The 23521-nt window shown below is 55.0% G+C and overlaps 1 protein-coding gene across 6 annotated transcripts in view; it reads right to left on the bottom strand.

The window, feature by feature from the left end:
• apbb1 (amyloid beta (A4) precursor protein-binding, family B, member 1 (Fe65)) overlaps positions 1–23521 on the bottom strand; it is a 114651-nt gene that overhangs the window by 61838 nt on the left and 29292 nt on the right. For all 6 annotated transcript variants that reach the window (XM_059963530.1, XM_059963531.1, XM_059963532.1 and 3 more), the window contains 3 exons: positions 17304–17389; positions 16074–16131; positions 13958–14104 (listed from right to left, as the gene is read on the bottom strand). In XM_059963530.1, coding sequence (XP_059819513.1) covers positions 13958–14104; positions 16074–16131; positions 17304–17389 — 291 coding nt within the window. The remainder of the gene's footprint in view (positions 1–13957; positions 14105–16073; positions 16132–17303; positions 17390–23521) is intronic.

Raw genomic sequence — 23521 nt, forward strand, 5'->3', positions numbered from 1 at the left:
CTCACCCTCACCGTCCCGTTTCCACACACTCACCCCGGTCCTCACCCTCACCGTCCTGTTCCCACACTCACCCCCGTCCTCTCCCTCACCGTCCCGTTCCCACACTCACCCCAGTCCTCACCCTCACTGCCCCGTTCCCACAGTCACCCCAGTTCACACCCTCACCCCAGTCCTCAACCTCACTGTCCCGTTCCCACACTCACCCCTGTCCTCACCCTCACTGTCCCATTCCCACACTCACCCCGGTCCTCACACTCACCGTCCCGTTCCCTCACTCACCCCTGTCCTCACCCTCACTATCCAATTCCCACACTCAACCCAGTCCTCACCCTCACTGTCCCGTTCCCACACCCTCCCCAATCCTCACCCTCACTGTCCCGTTCCCACACACTCATCCCAGTCCTCAACCTCACTGTCCCGTTCCGACACTCACCCCAGTCCTCACCCTCACTGTCCTGTTCACACACTCACCCCAGTCCTCATCCACACTGTCCCGTTCCCACAATCACCCCCGTCCTCACCCTCACTGTCCCGTTCCCACACTCACCCCAGTCCTCACCCTCACTGTCCCGTTCCCACACTCAGCCCAGTCCTCACCCTCACCGTCCCGTTCCCACACTCACCCTGGTCCTCACCTTCACTGTCCCAATCCCCCACACTCACCCCAGTCCACAGGGTCACTGTCCCGTTCCCACACCCTCCCCAGTGCTCAACCTCACTGTCCCGTTCCCACACTCACCCCGGTCCTCACCCTCACTGTCCCGTTCCCACTCTCACCCCTGTCCTCACCCTCACTGTCCCGTTCCCACACTCATCCCGGTCCTCACCCTCACCGTCCCATTCCCACACTCACCCCGGTCCTCACACTCACCGTCCCGTTCCCTCACTCACCCCCGTCCTCACCCTCACTATCCAATTCCCACACTCAACCCAGTCCTCACCCTCACTGTCCCAATCCCACACTCACCCCAGTCCTCACCCTCACTGTCCCGTTCCCACACTCAACCCCGACCTCACCCTCACCGTCCCATTCCCACAGTCACCCCGGTCCTCACCCTCACCGTCCCGTTCCCACACTCACCCCAGTCCTCACCCTCACCGTCCCATTCCCACACCCTCCCCAATCCTCACCCTCAATGTCCAGTTCCCACACTCACCCCAGTCCTCACCCTCACTGTCCCGTTCCCACACTCACCCCCGTCCTCACCCTCACTGTCCCGTTCCCACACTCACCACAGTCTTCACCCTCACTGTCCCGTTCCCACAATCTCCCCCGTCCTCACCCTCACTGTCCCGTTCCCACACTCACCCCGGTCCTCACCCTCACTGTCCCGTTCCCACACACTCACCCCAGTCCTCACACTCACCATCCCATTCCAACACCCTCCCCAGTCCTCACCCTCACTGTCCTGTTCCCACACCCTCCCCAGTGCTCACCCTCACTGTCCCGTTCCCACACTCACCCCGGTCCTCACCCTCACTGTCCCGTTCCCACACACTCACCCCAGTCCTCACCATCACTGTCCCATTCCCACACTCACCCCAGTCCTCACCCTCACTGTCCCGTTCGCACACTCACCCCGGTCCTCACCATCACTGCCCCGTTCCCACACTCACCCTAGTCCTCACCCTCACTGTCCCATCCCCACACTCACCCCAGTCCTCGCACTCACTGTCCCGTTCCCACACTCACCCCAGTCCTCACCCTCACTGTCCCAATCCCACACTCACCCCGGTCCTCACACTCACTGTCCTGTTACCAGACTCACCCCAGTCCACACCCTCACTGTCCCGTTCCCACACTCACCCCAGTCCTCACCCTCACTGTCCCGTTCCCACACACTCACCCCAGTCCTCACACTCACCGTCCCATTCCAACACCCTCCCCAGTCCTCACCCTCACTGTCCTGTTCCCACACCCTCCCCAGTGCTCACCCTCACTGTCCCGTTCCCACACTCACCCCGGTCCTCACCCTCACTGTCCCGTTCCCACACACTCACCCCAGTCCTCACCATCACTGTCCCATTCCCACACTCACCCCAGTCCTCACCCTCACTGTCCCGTACCCACACTCACCCCGGTCCTCACCCTGACTGCCCCGTTCCCACACTCACCCTAGTCCTCACCCTCACTGTCCCATCCCCACACTCACCCCAGTCCTCGCACTCACTGTCCCGTTCCCACACTCACCACAGTCCTCACCCTCACTGTCCCGTTCCCACAATCACCCCCGTCCTCACCCTCACTGTCCCGTTCCCACACTCACCACAGTCCTCACCCTCACTGTCCCGTTCCCACACTCACCCCAGTCCTCACTCTCACTGACCTGTTCCCACTTGCTCACCCCAGTCCTCACCGTCACTGTCCCATTCCCACACTCACCCCAGTCCTCACCCTCACCACCCCATTCCTACACTCACCCCGGTTCTCACCGTCACTGTCCCATTCCCACACACACCCCAGTCCTCACCCTCACCATCCCGTTCCCACACACTCACCCCAGTCCTCACACTCACCGTCCCATTCACACACCCTCCAGAGTCCTCACCCTCACTGTCCCCATCTCACACTCACCCCGGTCCTCACCCTCACTGTCCCGTTCCCACATACTCACCCCAGTCCTCACACTCACCGTCCCATTCCAACACCCTCCCCAGTCCTCACCCTCACTGTCCTGTTCCCACACCCTCCCCAGTGCTCACCCTCACTGTCCCGTTCCCACACTCACCCCGGTCCTCACCCTCACTGTCCCGTTCCCACACACTCACCCCAGTCCTCACCATCACTGTCCCATTCCCACACTCACCCCAGTCCTCACCCTCACTGTCCCGTTCCCACACTCACCCCGGTCCTCACCCTCACTGTCCTGTTCCCACACTCACCCCAGTCCTCACCCTCACTGTCCCAATCCCACACTCACCCCGGTCCTCACCCTCACTGCCCCGTTCCCACACTCACCCCGGTCCTCCCCCTCACTGTCCTGTTCCCACACTCACCCCAGTCCTCACCCTCACTGTCCCATTCCCACACTCACCCCAGTCCTCACCCTCACTGTCCCGTTCCCACACTCATCCCAGTCCTCACCCTCACTGTCCCATCCCCACACTCACCCCAGTCCTCGCACTCACTGTCCCGTTCCCACACTCACCCCGGTCCTCACCCTCACCGTCCCGTTCCCACACTCACCCCGGTCCTCACACTCACCGTCCCGTTCCCTCACTCACCCCAGTCCTCACCCTCACTGTCCCATTCCCACACTCACCCCAGTCCTCACACTCACTGTCCCGTTCCCACACTCACCCAAGTCCTCACCCTCACTGTCCCAATCCCACACTAACCGAGGTCCTCACACTCACTGTCCCGTTCCCACACTCACCCCAGTCCTCACCCTCACTGTCCCAATCCCACACTCAGCCGAGTCCTCACCCTCACTGTCCCGTTCCCACACTCACCCCAGTCCTCACCCTCACTGTCCCAATCCCACACTCAGCCCAGTCCTCACCCTCACTGTCCCGTTCCCACACTCACCCTGGTCCTCACCCTCACCATCCCGTTCCCTCACTCACCCTCACCGTCCTGTTTCCACACTCACCCCCGTCCTCTCCCTCACCGTCCCATTCCCACACTCACCCCTGTCCTCACCCTCACTGTCCCGTTCCCACACTCACCCCGGTCCTCACCCTCACCGTCCCGTTCCCACACTCACCCCTGTCCTCACCCTCACCGTCCCGTTCCCTCACTCACCCCAGTCCTCACCCTCACTGTCCCATTCCCACACTCACCCCAGTCCTCACACTCACTGTCCCGTTCCCACACTCACCCAAGTCCTCACCCTCACTGTCCCAATCCCACACTCACCCAGGTCCTCACACTCACTGTCCCGTTCCCACACTCACCCCAGTCCTCACCCTCACTGTCCCAATCCCACACTCAGCCCAGTCCTCACCCTCACTGTCCCGTTCCCACACTCACCCCAGTCCTCACCCTCACTGTCCCAATCCCACACTCAGCCCAGTCCTCACCCTCACGGTCCCGTTCCCACATTCACCCCAGTCCTCACCCTCACTGTCCCAATCCCACACTCACCCCGGTCCTCACCCTCACTGTCCTGTTACCAGACTCACCCCAGTCCTCACCCTCACCGTCCCGTTCCCACACTCACCCCGGTCCTCACCCTCACCGTCCCGTTCCCACACTCACCCCAGTCCTCACCCTCACCGTCCCGTTCCCACACTCACCCCAATCCTCACCCTCACTGTCCCGTTCCCACACTCACCCCAGTCCTCACCCTCACTGTCCCGTTTCCACACCCTCCCCAGTCCTCACCCTCACTGTCCCGTTCCCACACTCATCCCAGTCCTCAACCTCACTGTCCCGTTCCCACACCCTCCCCAGTCCTCACCCTCACTGTCCCGTTCCGACACTCACCCCAGTCCTCACCCTCACTGTCCTGTTCCCACACTCACCCCAGTCCTCATCCTCACTGTCCCGTTCCCACAATCACCCCGGTCCTCACCCTGACTGCCCCGTTCCCACACTCACCCTAGTCCTCACCCTCACTGTCCCATCCCCACACTCACCCCAGTCCTCGCACTCACTGTCCCGTTCCCACACTCACCACAGTCCTCACCCTCACTGTCCCGTTCCCACAATCACCCCCGTCCTCACCCTCACTGTCCCGTTCCCACACTCACCACAGTCCTCACCCTCACTGTCCCGTTCCCACACTCACCCCAGTCCTCACTCTCACTGACCTGTTCCCACTTGCTCACCCCAGTCCTCACCGTCACTGTCCCATTCCCACACTCACCCCAGTCCTCACCCTCACCACCCCATTCCTACACTCACCCCGGTTCTCACCGTCACTGTCCCATTCCCACACACACCCCAGTCCTCACCCTCACCATCCCGTTCCCACACACTCACCCCAGTCCTCACACTCACCGTCCCATTCACACACCCTCCAGAGTCCTCACCCTCACTGTCCCCATCTCACACTCACCCCGGTCCTCACCCTCACTGTCCCGTTCCCACACACTCACCCCAGTCCTCACACTCACCGTCCCATTCCAACACCCTCCCCAGTCCTCACCCTCACTGTCCTGTTCCCACACCCTCCCCAGTGCTCACCCTCACTGTCCCGTTCCCACACTCACCCCGGTCCTCACCCTCACTGTCCCGTTCCCACACACTCACCCCAGTCCTCACCATCACTGTCCCATTCCCACACTCACCCCAGTCCTCACCCTCACTGTCCCGTTCCCACACTCACCCCGGTCCTCACCCTCACTGTCCTGTTCCCACACTCACCCCAGTCCTCACCCTCACTGTCCCAATCCCACACTCACCCCGGTCCTCACCCTCACTGCCCCGTTCCCACACTCACCCCGGTCCTCACCCTCACTGTCCTGTTCCCACACTCACCCCAGTCCTCACCCTCACTGTCCCATTCCCACACTCACCCCAGTCCTCACCCTCACTGTCCCGTTCCCACACTCATCCCAGTCCTCACCCTCACTGTCCCATCCCCACACTCACCCCAGTCCTCGCACTCACTGTCCCGTTCCCACACTCACCCCGGTCCTCACCCTCACCGTCCCGTTCCCACACTCACCCCGGTCCTCACACTCACCGTCCCGTTCCCTCACTCACCCCAGTCCTCACCCTCACTGTCCCATTCCCACACTCACCCCAGTCCTCACACTCACTGTCCCGTTCCCACACTCACCCAAGTCCTCACCCTCACTGTCCCAATCCCACACTAACCGAGGTCCTCACACTCACTGTCCCGTTCCCACACTCACCCCAGTCCTCACCCTCACTGTCCCAATCCCACACTCAGCCGAGTCCTCACCCTCACTGTCCCGTTCCCACACTCACCCCAGTCCTCACCCTCACTGTCCCAATCCCACACTCAGCCCAGTCCTCACCCTCACTGTCCCGTTCCCACACTCACCCTGGTCCTCACCCTCACCATCCCGTTCCCTCACTCACCCTCACCGTCCTGTTTCCACAGTCACCCCCGTCCTCTCCCTCACCGTCCCATTCCCACACTCACCCCTGTCCTCACCCTCACTGTCCCGTTCCCACACTCACCCCGGTCCTCACCCTCACCGTCCCGTTCCCACACTCACCCCTGTCCTCACCCTCACCGTCCCGTTCCCTCACTCACCCCAGTCCTCACCCTCACTGTCCCATTCCCACACTCACCCCAGTCCTCACACTCACTGTCCCGTTCCCACACTCACCCAAGTCCTCACCCTCACTGTCCCAATCCCACACTCACCCAGGTCCTCACACTCACTGTCCCGTTCCCACACTCACCCCAGTCCTCACCCTCACTGTCCCAATCCCACACTCAGCCCAGTCCTCACCCTCACTGTCCCGTTCCCACACTCACCCCAGTCCTCACCCTCACTGTCCCAATCCCACACTCAGCCCAGTCCTCACCCTCACGGTCCCGTTCCCACATTCACCCCAGTCCTCACCCTCACTGTCCCAATCCCACACTCACCCCGGTCCTCACCCTCACTGTCCTGTTACCAGACTCACCCCAGTCCTCACCCTCACCGTCCCGTTCCCACACTCACCCCGGTCCTCACCCTCACCGTCCCGTTCCCACACTCACCCCAGTCCTCACCCTCACCGTCCCGTTCCCACACTCACCCCAATCCTCACCCTCACTGTCCCGTTCCCACACTCACCCCAGTCCTCACCCTCACTGTCCCGTTTCCACACCCTCCCCAGTCCTCACCCTCACTGTCCCGTTCCCACACTCATCCCAGTCCTCAACCTCACTGTCCCGTTCCCACACCCTCCCCAGTCCTCACCCTCACTGTCCCGTTCCGACACTCACCCCAGTCCTCACCCTCACTGTCCTGTTCCCACACTCACCCCAGTCCTCATCCTCACTGTCCCGTTCCCACAATCACCCCCGTCCTCACCCTCACTGTCCCGTTCCCACACTCACCCCAGTCCTCACCCTCACTGTCCCGTTCCCACACTCAGCCCAGTCCTCACCCTCACCGTCCCGTTCCCACACTCACCCTGGTCCTCACCTTCACTGTCCCAATCCCCCACACTCACCCCAGTCCTCAGGGTCACTGTCCCGTTCCCACACCCTCCCCAGTGCTCAACCTCACTGTCCCGTTCCCACACTCACCCCGGTCCTCACCCTCACTGTCCCGTTCCCACTCTCACCCCTGTCCTCACCCTCACTGTCCCGTTCCCACACTCATCCCGGTCCTCACCCTCACCGTCCCATTCCCACACTCACCCCGGTCCTCACCCTCACTATCCAATTCCCACACTCAACCCAGTCCTCACCCTCACTGTCCCAATCCCACACTCACCCCAGTCCTCACCCTCACTGTCCCGTTCCCACACTCAACCCCGACCTCACCCTCACCGTCCCATTCCCACAGTCACCCCGGTCCTCACCCTCACCGTCCCGTTCCCACACTCACCCCAGTCCTCACCCTCACCGTCCCATTCCCACACCCTCCCCAATCCTCACCCTCAATGTCCAGTTCCCACACTCACCCCAGTCCTCACCCTCACTGTCCCGTTCCCACACTCACCCCCGTCCTCACCCTCACTGTCCCGTTCCCACACTCACCACAGTCCTCACCCTCACTGTCCGTTCCCACAATCTCCCCCGTCCTCACCCTCACTGTCCCGTTCCCACACTCACCCCAGTCCTCACTCTCACTGACCTGTTCCCACTTGCTCACCCCAGTCCTCACCGTCACTGTCCCATTCCCACACTCACCCCAGTCCTCACCCTCACCACCCCATTCCTACACTCACCCCGGTTCTCATCGTCACTGTCCCATTCCCACACACACCCCAGTCCTCACCCTCACCATCCCGTTCCCACACACTCACCCCAGTCCTCACACTCACCGTCCCATTCACACACCCTCCAGAGTCCTCACCCTCACTGTCCCGTTCCCACACTCACCCCAGTCCTCACCCTCACTGTCCCAATCTCACACTCACCCCGGTCCTCACCCTCACTGTCCCGTTCCCACACTCACCCCAGCCCTCACACTCACCGTCCCATTCCAACACCCTCCCCAGTCCTCACCCTCACTGTCCTGTTCCCACACCCTCCCCAGTGCTCACCCTCACTGTCCCGTTCCCACACTCACCCCGGTCCTCACCCTCACTGTCCCGTTCCCACACACTCACCCCAGACCTCACCATCACTGTCCCATTCCCACACTCACCCCAGTCCTCACCCTCACTGTCCCGTTCCCACACTCACCCCGGTCCTCACCCTCACTGCCCCGTTCCCACACTCACCCTAGTCCTCACCCTCACTGTCCCATCCCCACACTCACCCCAGTCCTCGCACTCACTGTCCCGTTCCCACACTCACCCCAGTCCTCACCCTCACTGTCCCAATCCCACACTCACCCCGGTCCTCACACTCACTGTCCTGTTACCAGACTCACCCCAGTCCACACCCTCACTGTCCCGTTCCCACACTCACCCCAGTCCTCACCCTCACCGTCCCGTTCCCACACTCACCCCTGTCCTCACCCTCACCGTCCCGTTCCCACACTCACCCCAGTCCTCACCCTCACTGTCCCATTCCCACACTCACCCCAGTCCTCACACTCACTGTCCCGTTCCCACACTCACCCAAGTCCTCACCCTCACTGTCCCAATCCCACACTCACCCAGGTCCTCACACTCACTGTCCCGTTCCCACACTCACCCCAGTCCTCACCCTCACTGTCCCAATCCCACACTCAGCCCAGTCCTCACCCTCACTGTCCCGTTCCCACACTCACCCCAGTCCTCACCCTCACTGTCCCAATCCCACACTCAGTCCAGTCCTCACCCTCACGGTCCCGTTCCCACATTCACCCCAGTCCTCACCCTCACTGTCCCAATCCCACACTCACCCCGGTCCTCACCCTCACTGTCCTGTTACCAGACTCACCCCAGTCCTCACCCTCACCGTCCCGTTCCCACACTCACCCCGGTCCTCACCCTCACCGTCCCGTTCCCACACTCACCCCAGTCCTCACCCTCACCGTCCCGTTCCCACACTCACCCCAATCCTCACCCTCACTGTCCCGTTCCCACACTCACCCCAGTCCTCACCCTCACTGTCCCGTTTCCACACCCTCCCCAGTCCTCACCCTCACTGTCCCGTTCCCACACTCATCCCAGTCCTCAACCTCACTGTCCCGTTCCCACACCCTCCCCAGTCCTCACCCTCACTGTCCCGTTCCGACACTCACCCCAGTCCTCACCCTCACTGTCCTGTTCCCACACTCACCCCAGTCCTCATCCTCACTGTCCCGTTCCCACAATCACCCCCGTCCTCACCCTCACTGTCCCGTTCCCACACTCACCCCAGTCCTCACCCTCACTGTCCCGTTCCCACACTCAGCCCAGTCCTCACCCTCACCGTCCCGTTCCCACACTCACCCTGGTCCTCACCTTCACTGTCCCAATCCCCCACACTCACCCCAGTCCTCAGGGTCACTGTCCCGTTCCCACACCCTCCCCAGTGCTCAACCTCACTGTCCCGTTCCCACACTCACCCCGGTCCTCACCCTCACTGTCCCGTTCCCACTCTCACCCCTGTCCTCACCCTCACTGTCCCGTTCCCACACTCATCCCGGTCCTCACCCTCACCGTCCCATTCCCACACTCACCCCGGTCCTCACCCTCACTATCCAATTCCCACACTCAACCCAGTCCTCACCCTCACTGTCCCAATCCCACACTCACCCCAGTCCTCACCCTCACTGTCCCGTTCCCACACTCAACCCCGACCTCACCCTCACCGTCCCATTCCCACAGTCACCCCGGTCCTCACCCTCACCGTCCCGTTCCCACACTCACCCCAGTCCTCACCCTCACCGTCCCATTCCCACACCCTCCCCAATCCTCACCCTCAATGTCCAGTTCCCACACTCACCCCAGTCCTCACCCTCACTGTCCCGTTCCCACACTCACCCCCGTCCTCACCCTCACTGTCCCGTTCCCACACTCACCACAGTCCTCACCCTCACTGTCCGTTCCCACAATCTCCCCCGTCCTCACCCTCACTGTCCCGTTCCCACACTCACCCCAGTCCTCACTCTCACTGACCTGTTCCCACTTGCTCACCCCAGTCCTCACCGTCACTGTCCCATTCCCACACTCACCCCAGTCCTCACCCTCACCACCCCATTCCTACACTCACCCCGGTTCTCATCGTCACTGTCCCATTCCCACACACACCCCAGTCCTCACCCTCACCATCCCGTTCCCACACACTCACCCCAGTCCTCACACTCACCGTCCCATTCACACACCCTCCAGAGTCCTCACCCTCACTGTCCCGTTCCCACACTCACCCCAGTCCTCACCCTCACTGTCCCAATCTCACACTCACCCCGGTCCTCACCCTCACTGTCCCGTTCCCACACTCACCCCAGCCCTCACACTCACCGTCCCATTCCAACACCCTCCCCAGTCCTCACCCTCACTGTCCTGTTCCCACACCCTCCCCAGTGCTCACCCTCACTGTCCCGTTCCCACACTCACCCCGGTCCTCACCCTCACTGTCCCGTTCCCACACACTCACCCCAGACCTCACCCTCACTGCCCCGTTCCCACACTCACCCTAGTCCTCACCCTCACTGTCCCATCCCCACACTCACCCCAGTCCTCGCACTCACTGTCCCGTTCCCACACTCACCCCAGTCCTCACCCTCACTGTCCCAATCCCACACTCACCCCGGTCCTCACACTCACTGTCCTGTTACCAGACTCACCCCAGTCCACACCCTCACTGTCCCGTTCCCACACTCACCCCAGTCCTCACCCTCACTGTCCCGTTCCCACACTCAGCCCAGTCCTCACCCTCACCGTCCCGTTCCCACACTCACCCTGGTCCTCACCTTCACTGTCCCAATCCCCCACACTCACCCCAGTCCTCAGGGTCACTGTCCCGTTCCCACTCTCACCCCTGTCCTCACCCTCACTGTCCCGTTCCCACACTCATCCCGGTCCTCACCCTCACCGTCCCATTCCCACACTCACCCCGGTCCTCACACTCACCGTCCCGTTCCCTCACTCACCCCCGTCCTCACCCTCACTATCCAGTTCCCACACTCAACCCAGTCCTCACCCTCACTGTCCCAATCCCACACTCACCCCAGTCCTCACCCTCACTGTCCAGTTCCCACACTCAACCCCGACCTCACCCTCACCGTCCCATTCCCACAGTCACCCCGGTCCTCACCCTCACCGTCCCGTTCCCACACTCACCCCAGTCCTCACCCTCACCGTCCCATTCCCACACCCTCCCCAATCCTCACCCTCAATGTCCAGTTCCCACACTCACCCCAGTCCTCACCCTCACTGTCCCGTTCCCACACTCAACCCCGTCCTCACCCTCACTGTCCCGTTCCCACACTCACCACAGTCCTCACCCTCACTGTCCCGTTCCCACAATCTCCCCCGTCCTCACCCTCACTGTCCCGTTCCCACACTCACCCCAGTCCTCACTCTCACTGACCTGTTCCCACTTGCTCACCCCAGTCCTCACCGTCACTGTCCCATTCCCACACTCACCCCAGTCCTCACCCTCACCACCCCATTCCTACACTCACCCCGGTTCTCACCGTCACTGTCCCATTCCCACACACACCCCAGTCCTCACCCTCACTGTCCCAATCCCACACTCACCCCGGTCCTCACACTCACTGTCCTGTTACCAGACTCACCCCAGTCCACACCCTCACTGTCCCGTTCCCACACTCACCCCAGTCCTCACCCTCACTGTCCCGTTCCCACACTCAGCCCAGTCCTCACCCTCACCGTCCCGTTCCCACACTCACCCTGGTCCTCACCTTCACTGTCCCAATCCCCCACACTCACCCCAGTCCTCAGGGTCACTGTCCCGTTCCCACACCCTCCCCAGTGCTCAACGTCACTGTCCCGTTCCCACACTCACCCCGGTCCTCACCCTCACTGTCCCGTTCCCACTCTCACCCCTGTCCTCACCCTCACCGTCCCATTCCCACACTCACCCCGGTCCTCACACTCACCGTCCCGTTCCCTCACTCACCCCCGTCCTCACCCTCACTATCCAATTCCCACACTCAACCCAGTCCTCACCCTCACTGTCCCAATCCCACACTCACCCCAGTCCTCACCCTCACTGTCCCGTTCCCACACTCAACCCCGACCTCACCCTCACCGTCCCATTCCCACAGTCACCCCGGTCCTCACCCTCACCGTCCCGTTCCCACACTCACCCCAGTCCTCACCCTCACTGTCCCGTTCCCACACTCAGCCCAGTCCTCACCCTCACTGTCCCGTTCCCACACTCACCCCAGTCCTCACCCTCACTGTCCCATTCCCACACTCACCCCAGTCCTCACCCTCACTATCCCATTCCCACACTCACCCCGTCCCGTTCCCACACCCTCCCCAGTCCTCACCCTCACTGTCCCGTTCCCACACTCACCCTCATCCTCACCCTCACCGTCCCGTTCCCACACCCTCCCCAGTCCTCACCCTCACTGTCCCATTCCCACACTCACCCCGGTCCTCACCCTCACTGTCCCGTTCCCACACTCACCCCGGTCCTCACCCTCACCGTCCCGTTCCCACACTCACCCCAGTCCTCACCCTCACTGTCCCGTTCCCACACTCACCCTCGTCCTCAACCTCACCGTCCCGTTCCCACACTCACCCCAGTCCTCACCCTCACCGTCCCGTTCCCACTTGCTCACCCACTACTGGAAAGAGCTTCGCTGAGTGGCCTTTCTTCAGGCATGACACCGGTGTCAGGACTCGTGCGGTGGAGACTTCGCTCCGTCCGTTGGGCAACAGGGCCCACAGCCTGTTCCTGTTGCAAGGTAGTGCTGGACCTACTCATCTTGCTCTCCACCTTGCCTCCGTCCCCAGCTGGACATCCCTGCAGCCTCCTCGGTCCGAAAGAAGGGCTCAAGCCACCATTCCCTCAACTGTCTCCACACCCAGGTTGCCTCTGTCTTCCACCCCTGGGGTTACGTGAAGGAGTCATGATTTCCCCACTTATCGGTACCCTGGCACTCCTCTCCTTTGGTGAGGATGGTGCCCAGGCGTACTCCAGATCTCATCAGACCCTGAGGCCTGTTGACCTCTAGAAGGGAGCTTTGCTTCTATGGAGGCTACAAATGAAGGAGTGTCCCCACTGCAACCCCTCTGGCACAAGTGACCCTTGTTCACCAGAGTCAATCCCCTCCCTAGTGGACTTGACTCCACCTGAGCACAAACCATCCCCACTGGACACCTCCTGCTCATCAAACTAGAAGCTCAGCGAGTGCAGCTCTGACCTTTTCCGCATTTCGCCGAGACGTACCCTGGGCATGCAGCCTTTTGTGGGGAGAAGTCTTCCCCCTTGCTGTTCCCTATCTACAGATTCGGAGGGTGTGTGCTTCCTCCTTTTCATACCCCTGATATCGGGTGGAGGAACTCTCAGTCCTCAGCACCACATTCTCCCTTACGCTTCTCCAGGCCCTTGCTGAGCCAGAGATAACTTTGACCTCCAGGCTGGGACCAAGCATAATTCTTCCTGATTCCATTTGCTGCAAAAATGCATTTCACTGTATGTTTTGACATATCAAGCTAATCTTACTTTCTAACACACACAAAGTGGCAGAGGCACTCAGCAGGCCAGGTAGCATCCTTGGAAAAGAGTCCAGGTGAAGGGTCTCGGCCTGAAACGTCGACAGTGCTTTTTCCATTGATGCTGCCTGGCCTGCTGAGTTCCTCCAGCATTCTACGTGTGTTGCTTTGGATTTCCAGCATCTGCAGATTTTCTCTTGTTTGTAATCCGATACAGATCAGGTGGAAACGTGGAGAGTGAAATAGTAGGAGTTTAATTCAGACAAGTAAGATGTCAGCACAACATCCAGGAACCCGATTTCTGCTTATCAATATGTTCCCACCTACCTCACCCCAGGTGCCCGCTCCGTCGTGCAAGTTGCTCCTGTGGTAGGAGAGTTGGCGGATGCAGTTGTTGACAGCGACGCTGCTCTTCCCCGGAGCCAGGTCCTCCTCCAGCATCTCCACCCAGCCCAGCGACTGGACCGCAAAGCACTGCCAAGCAACACCACCACCGTCAGCGAGGGGATTGAGGGAGTGTCAGTCAAAGGTCAGGTCAGTAGAGAGTCAAGGGCAGCATCAGTTTGGAGAGAGGTCAGTGGGGAAGGATTGAGAGTGCATGTCAAGTATGGGGGGTTCATTGCTGGGGTCAGCGCTGTTATGAGTGCTGAACAGACCTGATGGGATGCAGAGTTAACCATTTCCCCTCCCTTTGAGAACTATGAACTATTACTATTGCTATGCTGCTAATGAGAGAGAGAGAGAGATGAAGCACAGAGGCAGGAACATCTGCTACAGATAAGAGAAAGAGAGACATTTGATTTATGTATTATGGCTTCTTCCTGGATTGTTTACCTTTCGCTACAAGGACGTTACTTTGCTCGTTAACATTCCTAAGAAGACAGCAGGAGTGGCCTGATTTGATGGACATGGTCATTTTGAGTTGATGGATGGCTGATACCCCATCAATGGGGATAAAGACAGGTGTGGGGAGACACCCCTCAGACACACCAGTGGACACTGACTGAGTGTTGTGAACTCACTGGAAGGTGGGGGCTTCAAGGACCGAATCAGGAGATTGGTCAACAAAGCTCACAGTGTGACAGCAGGGCCGGTAGGGACTTGTGTGTGTGTCCACTCATGCCAGAGTGACGAGTCCACCACAGAAGAATGGTCTCGCTGGAGAACGGAGGGGTCATAACTGAATGACCACAATAGTACAACGGAATCAGAATACAACAGAAGGTTTGCTGGCTGCAGCTGCTCAATCTCTCTCTCTCTCCAACAAATTACAATACAACAACCACAACTACCTCAGCACACACGAACCGAACTGAACTCTATATTCTCTTATGACAATTCGTTTACCTCTAGACATTGATAGAGCTTGTTTATTATTATTGATTATTATTCCTACACTTCTATGTTTATTATTGCTAATCTGTTTTATATGTATATTTGCATTTTTGATACTGTATTGTGTAGTTTACTAATAAACACCTTTAGTTTTTGGTACCACCAGACTCCAACGGATTCTTCTATTTCTGCTGGTCTGTAAACCCAGTTACGGGTACATAACAGCGCTGGATGTCCATGACAAACGATAGAAAGAGAGCTGGGTAGGACAAGGCAGGGAGGACGCAGCTGAACAAGCAGTCAGGAGAGAGTGTGAGGACGCATGGAGCCTTAAGAGGGTGGTCTGGAGATGGTACTCCCATCTAGCTGTGCTGCAAACCTGCAGTGAGCCAGTGGGAAGAGCACGCTCTCGCTCCCGGAACTCCTGGCACAGATCCGGAGTGTGGGAAGCCGGCAAAGTTAAAGCCCCAAACACCTGAACAGGAACTGACCACATAGAACTATAATCAGAACCAGCATACATCGTGAAATCTGTTAACTTAATGGCAGCAGTACAATTAAATACATGATAAATAAATATTGATTAAAAAAAAATTATATATAAATGTCTATTAATAGCTAAGTTAAAATAAATAGTGGAAAAATAAAACTGAGATAAAAAGTGGTGAGGTAGTGTTCATGGGTTCAATGTCTATTTAGAAATTGGATGTCAGAGGTGAAAAAGCTGTTCCTGAATGGCTGTGTGTGAGCCCATCTCTCTTTGCTCCTGCCAGTCCCAGATGAAGTGAAACTAGCAAGGCCCCCCCACCCCCAGATACAGTGAGTGCAACACCACAAAATGCTGAAGGAACTTAGCAGGTCAGGCAGCATCTATGTAGAGGAATAAACAGTCAATGTTTAGAACCAAGGCTTATCATCAGAACTGTTTATTCCTCTCCATAGATGCTGAATTCGTCCAGTATTTGTGTGTCTTACTCTGGATTTCCAGCAACTGCAGAATCTCTAGCGTTTATGAAATACAGTGAGGCACTGGATCCAAACATTCCACATACACCTGGTCAGGGATTTCCCCGGCTGGGGTAGAATTATCAAACTCCTCCGGACTCACCTTTGACTCATCCTCAATATTGATGACCCTTTTGGCATTTTCCTCATCTTCTGGGCCTCTGAAAGAAGCAAAGATCAGATCTGAATTAGTTTGAAACATTTAATTAACATATTGCCTGTTAAGAGTTGGAGCTGGGGGGTTGGGAGCTAGCAACCAGGATGATCTCAGCAGGGAAGGGGACAATAGGTGTGAAAAAGGGACAAGTGAGAGGGAGAGGAAGGGAACAGGTGGTAGAGGTACGATTAAAGCTAAAGGTTAGCTTTATTTGTCACATGTACAAGAAAACTTGTGTTGTCGATGTCAAGAACCAACAAAATCTGAGGATGTGCTGGAGGCAGACCGTTAATGGCATCAATATAGCAAACCACCAACTTACCAACCCTCACTGTGCAAGGAAACCAGAGCAGCCGGAGGAAACTCACGTGCTCACAGGAAGAATGTACAGACTCCCTGCAGACAGCGGCAGGAACTGAACCCCAATCTTACAATTGGTGCTGGAATGTGCTTCGCTAATCACTACACTACTGTGCTGGTTTGTCTGGGCATGAACAGAGCGAGACAGTGACAGTGAGAGGGAAGGAGAAAGAGAAAGAGAAAGAGGAAGTTGGTAATAATGTTGGTCATACTGGGGTGGGGACACATAACTGTGATGTCCGAGTTTGGGTGAAAGGGAGGTGAAGGAACAGAAGTTGTAGGGAGATACGATTAGGATCAGTACAGGGGGAATCAAGGAATCGAGGACACAGCCTCAAAATAGAGGGGCTTCCTTTTAAGAACAGAGATGAGGAAGAATTTCCTTAGCCAGAGTGGTGAATCTATGGAGACCAAGTCTTTATGTACATTTAAGGCACAGATTGATAAATTCTTGATTGGTCAGAGCATGAAGGGATACGGGGGAAGGCAGGAAATAGGGGCTGAGAGGGAAAATGAACAAGTCATGAGGAAATGGCCAGGCACTCGCTGGGCTAAGTGGCCTAACTCAGCTCCTATCTCTTACGATCTTATACCTTCTCCAGAGTTGGTTTACAGTTGCAGTGAAGAAGAAATGAAGAGGAGGTGATGGAGATACCTTCTCCAGGGTTGGGTAAGAATTGGAGTGGACAAGAGATGAAGGGAAGATGATGGAAATATCTTCTTCAGGGTTTGGTTAGAGTTAAAATGCAAAAGTTCAGTGATGATTTCCCATACCCCTGACCCATTCTCAGCAAGATCAGAAGTTCTTCCACGTACCGAAGATTTAATGATGCGTATCGTAATGTTGCCCCCTCAAAGTCCTTCAGGCTGGTATCTGTGGTCTCGGCTGGGGTTGGCACCTCCTGAGGGAGAAAGAATTCCCAAATATGAAAATCTTAAACAGCAGAGTAGTAACACTATATTAGGAACGCTTAAATCGGTCACGGACTTTACTCAACTGCCCACCCTTTGTGACCACAACTCCCCAACCTTTACCATAGGGAGATAGAAAATGCATGTCAAAGGGAGAATGTTATCATAGTCCTGGGGGGGGGGGGTGGTTTACAAATATGCAGGTAGATTGGGAAAATCAAGTTGGTGCTGATACTGGATCCCAAGAGAGAGAACTTGGAAAATGCCTATGAGATGGCTTCTTGGAGCAGCTTACGGTTGAGCCTATGAGAAGATCAGCTATTCTGGATTGGGTGTTGTGCAATGAACCAGATTTGATTAGGGAGTTTATAGTATAGGAACCCCTAGGAGGCTGTGATCATAGAATGACAGAATTCACCCTGCAATTTGAGAAGAAGTATTACAGTGGAGTAAATGGAATTGCAAAGGCATGAGAGAGAAACTGGCCAAACTGGAAAGGGGACACTAACAGGGATGATGGCAGAGCAGCAATGGCTGAACTTTTTGAGAGCAATTCCAAAGATGCAGGAGAGATACATCTCAAAAGGAAGTATTCTAAAGTCAGGATGACATAGCTGTGGCTGACAAGGGAAGTCAAGCCAATATAAAAGTTTAAGAGACGTCATATAATAGAGCAAAAATTAGTTAGAGGACTGGGAAGCTATTAAAAAAACAACAGAAGGCAACTAAAAAGCCACAAGGAGGGAAAAGATAAAACATGAAGGCAGGCTAGCCAATAGTCAAAGAGGATATCAAATTCATAAAGGGTAAAAGTGAGGCGACAGTAGATATCAAATCACTGGAAAATGATGCTGCAGAGGTAGTAATAGGGGACAAGGAAATGGTAGATAAACTGAATAAGTATTTTGCGTCAGTCTTATCTGTGGATGACACCAGCAGTATGCCAGAAGTTCAAGAATGCCAGGTGCAGAAGTGAGTGCAGTTGTTTTTACTAAGGAGAAGTGGTTGGGAAACTGAAAGGTCTGAAGGTAGATAAGTCACCTGGACTTGATGGTTTACACACAGGGTTCTGAAAGAGGTGGCTGAAGAAATTGCAGAATTATTAGGATTGATCATAGGCCAGTAAGCCTGACCTCAGTGGTTGGGAAGATGTTGGGAGTCAATTGTTAAAAAAATTCCTTAAAGAAAATCTTGCCTGACAAGTATTTTGGAATTCTTTGTACAAGCAAGATAGACAAAGGAGAGTCGTTAGATGTTGTGTACAGTACTTGGATATTTAGAGGCCTCTGATAAAGTGCCGCACATGAGGTTGCTTAAGAAGAGTCCCTGGAAGATACTAGCATGGATAGAGCATTGGCTGATTGGTAGGAAGCAAATAGTGGGAATAAACAGTGGAAGCCTTATCTGGTTGGCTGCTGGTGACTACTGGTGTTCCACAGGGGCTGTGCTGAGACCTCTTTTTATGTTATTGTCAATTATTGGATGATGGAATTGATGGCTTTTGTGGATGATATGAAGATAGGTGGAGGGGCAAAAAGTATTGAGGGGGGCAGGAAGAGCTGAGGAAGCAGGGAGACTACAGAAAGACTTAGATAAGGAGAATGGGCAAAAATATGGCAGATGGACTACATTTTGGGTAAATGCATGGTCATGCACTTTGGTAGAAGGAATGAAAGTGTAGACTAGTTTCTAAACAGGGTAAAAATTCAAAAATCAGAGGTGACAATGCGATAGGACAGCCCTCATGCAGAATTGCCTAAAAGCTAGCTTGCAGGTTGAGATGGTGGTGAGGAAGGCAAATACAATGTTAGTATTCATTTTGAAAGGACTAGAATACAAAAACAAGGATGTAAAGCTGAGGCTTTATAGGGCACCAGTGGGGCCCTATTCGGAGTATTGTGAGCAGTTTTGTGACTCTAACTAAAAAAGGAAATGCTGACATTGGAGATGGTTCAAAGGAAGTTCCCAAAAATGATTCCAGGAATGGAAGGTTTATCATACGAGGGGTTTTTAGATGGCTCTGGGTGTGTACTCACCAGAATTTAGAAGAATCAGGGGCGATCTCATTGAAACTTATTAATGCTGAAAGGCCTAGACAGAGTGGATGTGGATGTTTCCTACGGTGGGGAATTCCACAGCCTCAGAATAGAGTGACTTACTTTTAGAAAGGAGATGAGGAAGAATTTCTGTAGCCAGGTGGTGGAGAAACTGTGGAATTCATTGGCACAGGCAGCTGGGGAAGCCAGATCAATAGGCACATTTAAGGCGTATGTTGATAGATTCTTGATTAATCAGGATGTGAAAGGTTACTGGATGAAGGCTCAAGAATGGGGCTGAGAGGGAAAATGGATCAGCCATGACGAAATGGCAGAGCAGACTCAATGGGTCAAATGGTCTAATTCTGGTTCATTGTCTTGGACAGGGATAGGAACAGGCAGGAATGGGACCCGGCCTAGAAGACTGGCATGCCTTCAGCGTTTTGGGACTTCGTGGCTCTGGAGGCAGGCGGACCTGAAGCCGGTGCGACCTGGAGTGTCATGGGAGTACAGGGAAGATCGAAAGCAGCGAGCTGGCTGTTGGCTGTGTGCCCAGAGACCCCAGTTCTTTGGGCACAAAGCTTGGAAAACGTAATGCAAGACTTTTAACGTCATAAATCAGCAAGTTGTTTATATCTCCCCTTTTTCTGTGAAATGGAGATACCTCTTTTTCCCTTATTGGTGAGAGACAGAGAAACTGTGGCATGTTGAATTATTGGGTGAATGAGTAGCTTTGGGGTACTGCAAGTCTGTGTCTTTATTGATGCTTTGTTGCATGCTTGAGTGCTCGGTGGGAGGGGGTGCCGATGCTTTTTTAGCTGGTGGGGGGGGGATCATTGCTTTGCTGATGCTTACACATGGGAAGGGGGAGCTGGGGGGGCTTTGGGGTTCTAGCATTTAACTATCATTCATTCTTTGGGGCACTCCTCTGGTTTCATGGATAGTTGCGAAGAAAAAGAATTTCAGAATGTATATCATATACATTTCTCTGACATTAAATGTACCTTTGAAAGAATTTCATTGGGAGATGGGGGGAATTATAATGCTACCAGGCAGGAATTTGGGAGCATAAATTAGGAACAAATGCTTCCAGGGAAAAGCAAAACGGAAATGTGGAGGTTGTTTAGGGAATACTTGCAGGGGGTTCTAGATAGGTTTGTTCCAGGGAAAGGGTGGTTGGGTGAAGGAACCATGGGTGACAAGAGATGTGGAACATTTAGTCAAGAGAAAGTAAGAAGCCTACTTATGGTTTAGGAAGCAGGGATCCAGAGGGTTACATGGACAGAGCTCAAGAATGGACGTAGGAGAGTTGGGAGATGGTGGCAGGCATGAGAAGGCCTCGGTGCACTGGATTATGGAAAACCCCAAAAGTGTTCCACAGGTTTGAGAAGAACCAGGTGAGGTCTAGAGTGAATGTACGAGTGACCAGGGATAGAAGGGGAACCCATGCCTGGAGGAGGTAGGGAGGTCATTAATGAATACTTTACTTCAGTATTCACCAGTCAGAGGCACCTTGACGATTGTGAGGACAGCAGAGAACACACTAATTTGGTAAAACATATCGATGTTAAGGAAGATGATGTGCTGGAACTTCTGAAAAAGTTGCGATAGATAAGCCCCCGGGGCTAGATTGGATATACCCCAGATTATTACGGGAAGAGATTGCTGCATATTTGGTGATGATTTTTTATGTCCTCACTGGATGATTGGAGGGTGGCAAATGTTATTCCTTTGTTCAAGAAAGGGAGTAGGGATAACTGGGAATTATAAACCAGTGAGCCTTTGGTCTGTGGTGGATTCTTCGAGACAGGATCTACGAGCATTTGAAGAAACATAGTCAGATTAGAAATAGTCAACGTGGCTTTGTGAGGGGTAGGTGATGCCACAAGAGCCTGATCGGTTTTTTTGAGTAAGTGACAAACTAATTGATGAAGGTAGAGCAGTGGATGTGGGGACATGGATTTTAGTAAGGTGTTCCCCACGATAAGTTCATTCAGAAAGTCAGGAGACATGGCATCCAGGGAAACCTGGCTGTGTGGATTCAGAATTGGCTTGCCCACAGAGGGCAGAGGAGTGTATTCTGCCTGGAGGTCGGTGACCAGTGATCTGCAGGGAGCTGTTCTGGGACCCTTGCTATTAGTGACTTTTAGAGATGACTTAGATGAGGAAGTGGGTTAGTATGCTCGTAAGGTTGGTGGAGTTGTGGATAGTGTAGATGGATGTTTAGGCTACAATGGGACATTGAGAGGATGCAAAAACTGCGCTGAGAAGTGGCAGATGGAGTTTCATCTGGAAAAATGTTAAGTGGTTAACTTTGAAAGGTGAAATTTGAAGGCAGAATACAGGGTTAATGACAAGAGTCTTGGCAGTGTGGAAGAACAAGAGATCTTGGGGATCATGTCCCTGGATCCCTCAAAGTTATCATGCAAGTTGATAACCATATAACAATCACAGCACGGAAACAGGCCATCTTGGCCCTCCTAGTCCGTGCTGAACCCTTAATAAGGTGGTTAAGATGGCATATTATGTGTTGGTTGGGGATTACTGTGAGATAACATTGCAGCTCTATAAAACTCTGGTTAGAACACACCTGGCATATTGTTTTTGGTCTGGTCACTTCATTATAGGAAGTATGTTGAACTTTTAGAGAGGGTGTAGAGGTGTTTTGCCAGGATACTGCCAGGTTTAGAAAGCATGTCTTACAAGGAAAAGTTCAATGAGCTAGGGGTTTTCTCTTTGGAGCAAACGAGGATGAGAGGCAACACACACAAATTGCTGGAGGATATCAGCAAGGCAGGCAGCATCTGTGGATAAGAGTACAAAGTTCCGGGTTGAGACTCTTCAGCAAGACTGGAGAAAAAAAGCTGAGGAGAAGATATAAAAGGTGGGGGGAAGGGGAGAGAGGAACACAAGGTGGTAGGTGAAACCTGAAGGGGGAGGGTGAAGTAAAGAGCTGGGAAGTTGATTGGTGAATGAGATACAGGGCCAGAGAAGGGAAAGTCTAATAGCAGAGGACAGAAGGCCATGGCAGAAAGAAAAGGCGGGGGGGGGGGGGTGAGAAAGGTGGAGCACCAGAAGGATGGGTGGACTCGGAGATGAGGTGAGAGAGGGAAAAGAGGATGGGCAAGTTCAAGAAATTGATGTTCATGCCATCAGATTGCAGGCTACCCAAGCAGAATGCAAGATGTTGTTCCTCCAACCTAAGTGTGGCTTCATCACGATAGTGGAGGAGGCCATGGATGGACATATCGAAATGGGGATGGGAAGTGGAATTAAAATGGGTGACTACTAGGAGATCCTGCTTTTTCTGGCTGACAGAGCGTAGGTGCTCTGTGAAGCAATCTACATTGGTCTCACCGATGTACAGGAGGCCACACCGGACACAGTATATAACCCCAACAGACTCACAGGTGAAGTGATGCCTCACCTGGAAGGACTATTTGGGGCCCTGAATGGTAGTGAGGGAGGAGGTACATATAGGGGCGGGAGTAGCACTTGTTCTGCTTGCCAGGGTAAGTGCCTGGAGGCGGATCAGTGGGAAGGGGCAAATGGCGCTTCCCTTTCTCCACCATTAACACTCCCCTCAACCACATCTCTTCCATTTCACACGTCTGCTCGCAACCCACCCTCCTGCCAGGGACAGGGTTCCTCGTCCTCACCTACCACCCACCAGTTCCCACTTCTAGCACATAATTCACTGAAACCTCCGCTATCTCCAAAGGGATCCCATCACCAAGTACAGCTTTCTCACCCCCCCTGCTTTCTGCTTTCCACAGGGATCGCTCCCTAAGCGACACCCTTGCCCATTCGTCCCTTCCCCCAGATCTCCCTCCTGGCATTTATCCTTGCAAGCGGAACAAGTGCTTCACCTGCTCCTACACCTCCTCCCTCACCACCATTCAGGGACCCAGAATGTCCTTCTAGGTGACACTTCACCTGTCATATACTCTGTGCAGTGCTCCCAGAGTGGCCTCTTGCATATCAGTGAGATCCGAGGTGGATTAGGAGACCACTTCGCTGATCACCAATGCTCCGTCTGCCAGAAAAATCGGGATCTCCCAGTGGCCACCCATCTTAATTCCACTT

The sequence above is a fragment of the Hypanus sabinus genome, chromosome 3 (assembly GCF_030144855.1).
Source record: "Hypanus sabinus isolate sHypSab1 chromosome 3, sHypSab1.hap1, whole genome shotgun sequence".
Lineage (NCBI taxonomy): Eukaryota > Metazoa > Chordata > Chondrichthyes > Myliobatiformes > Dasyatidae > Hypanus > Hypanus sabinus.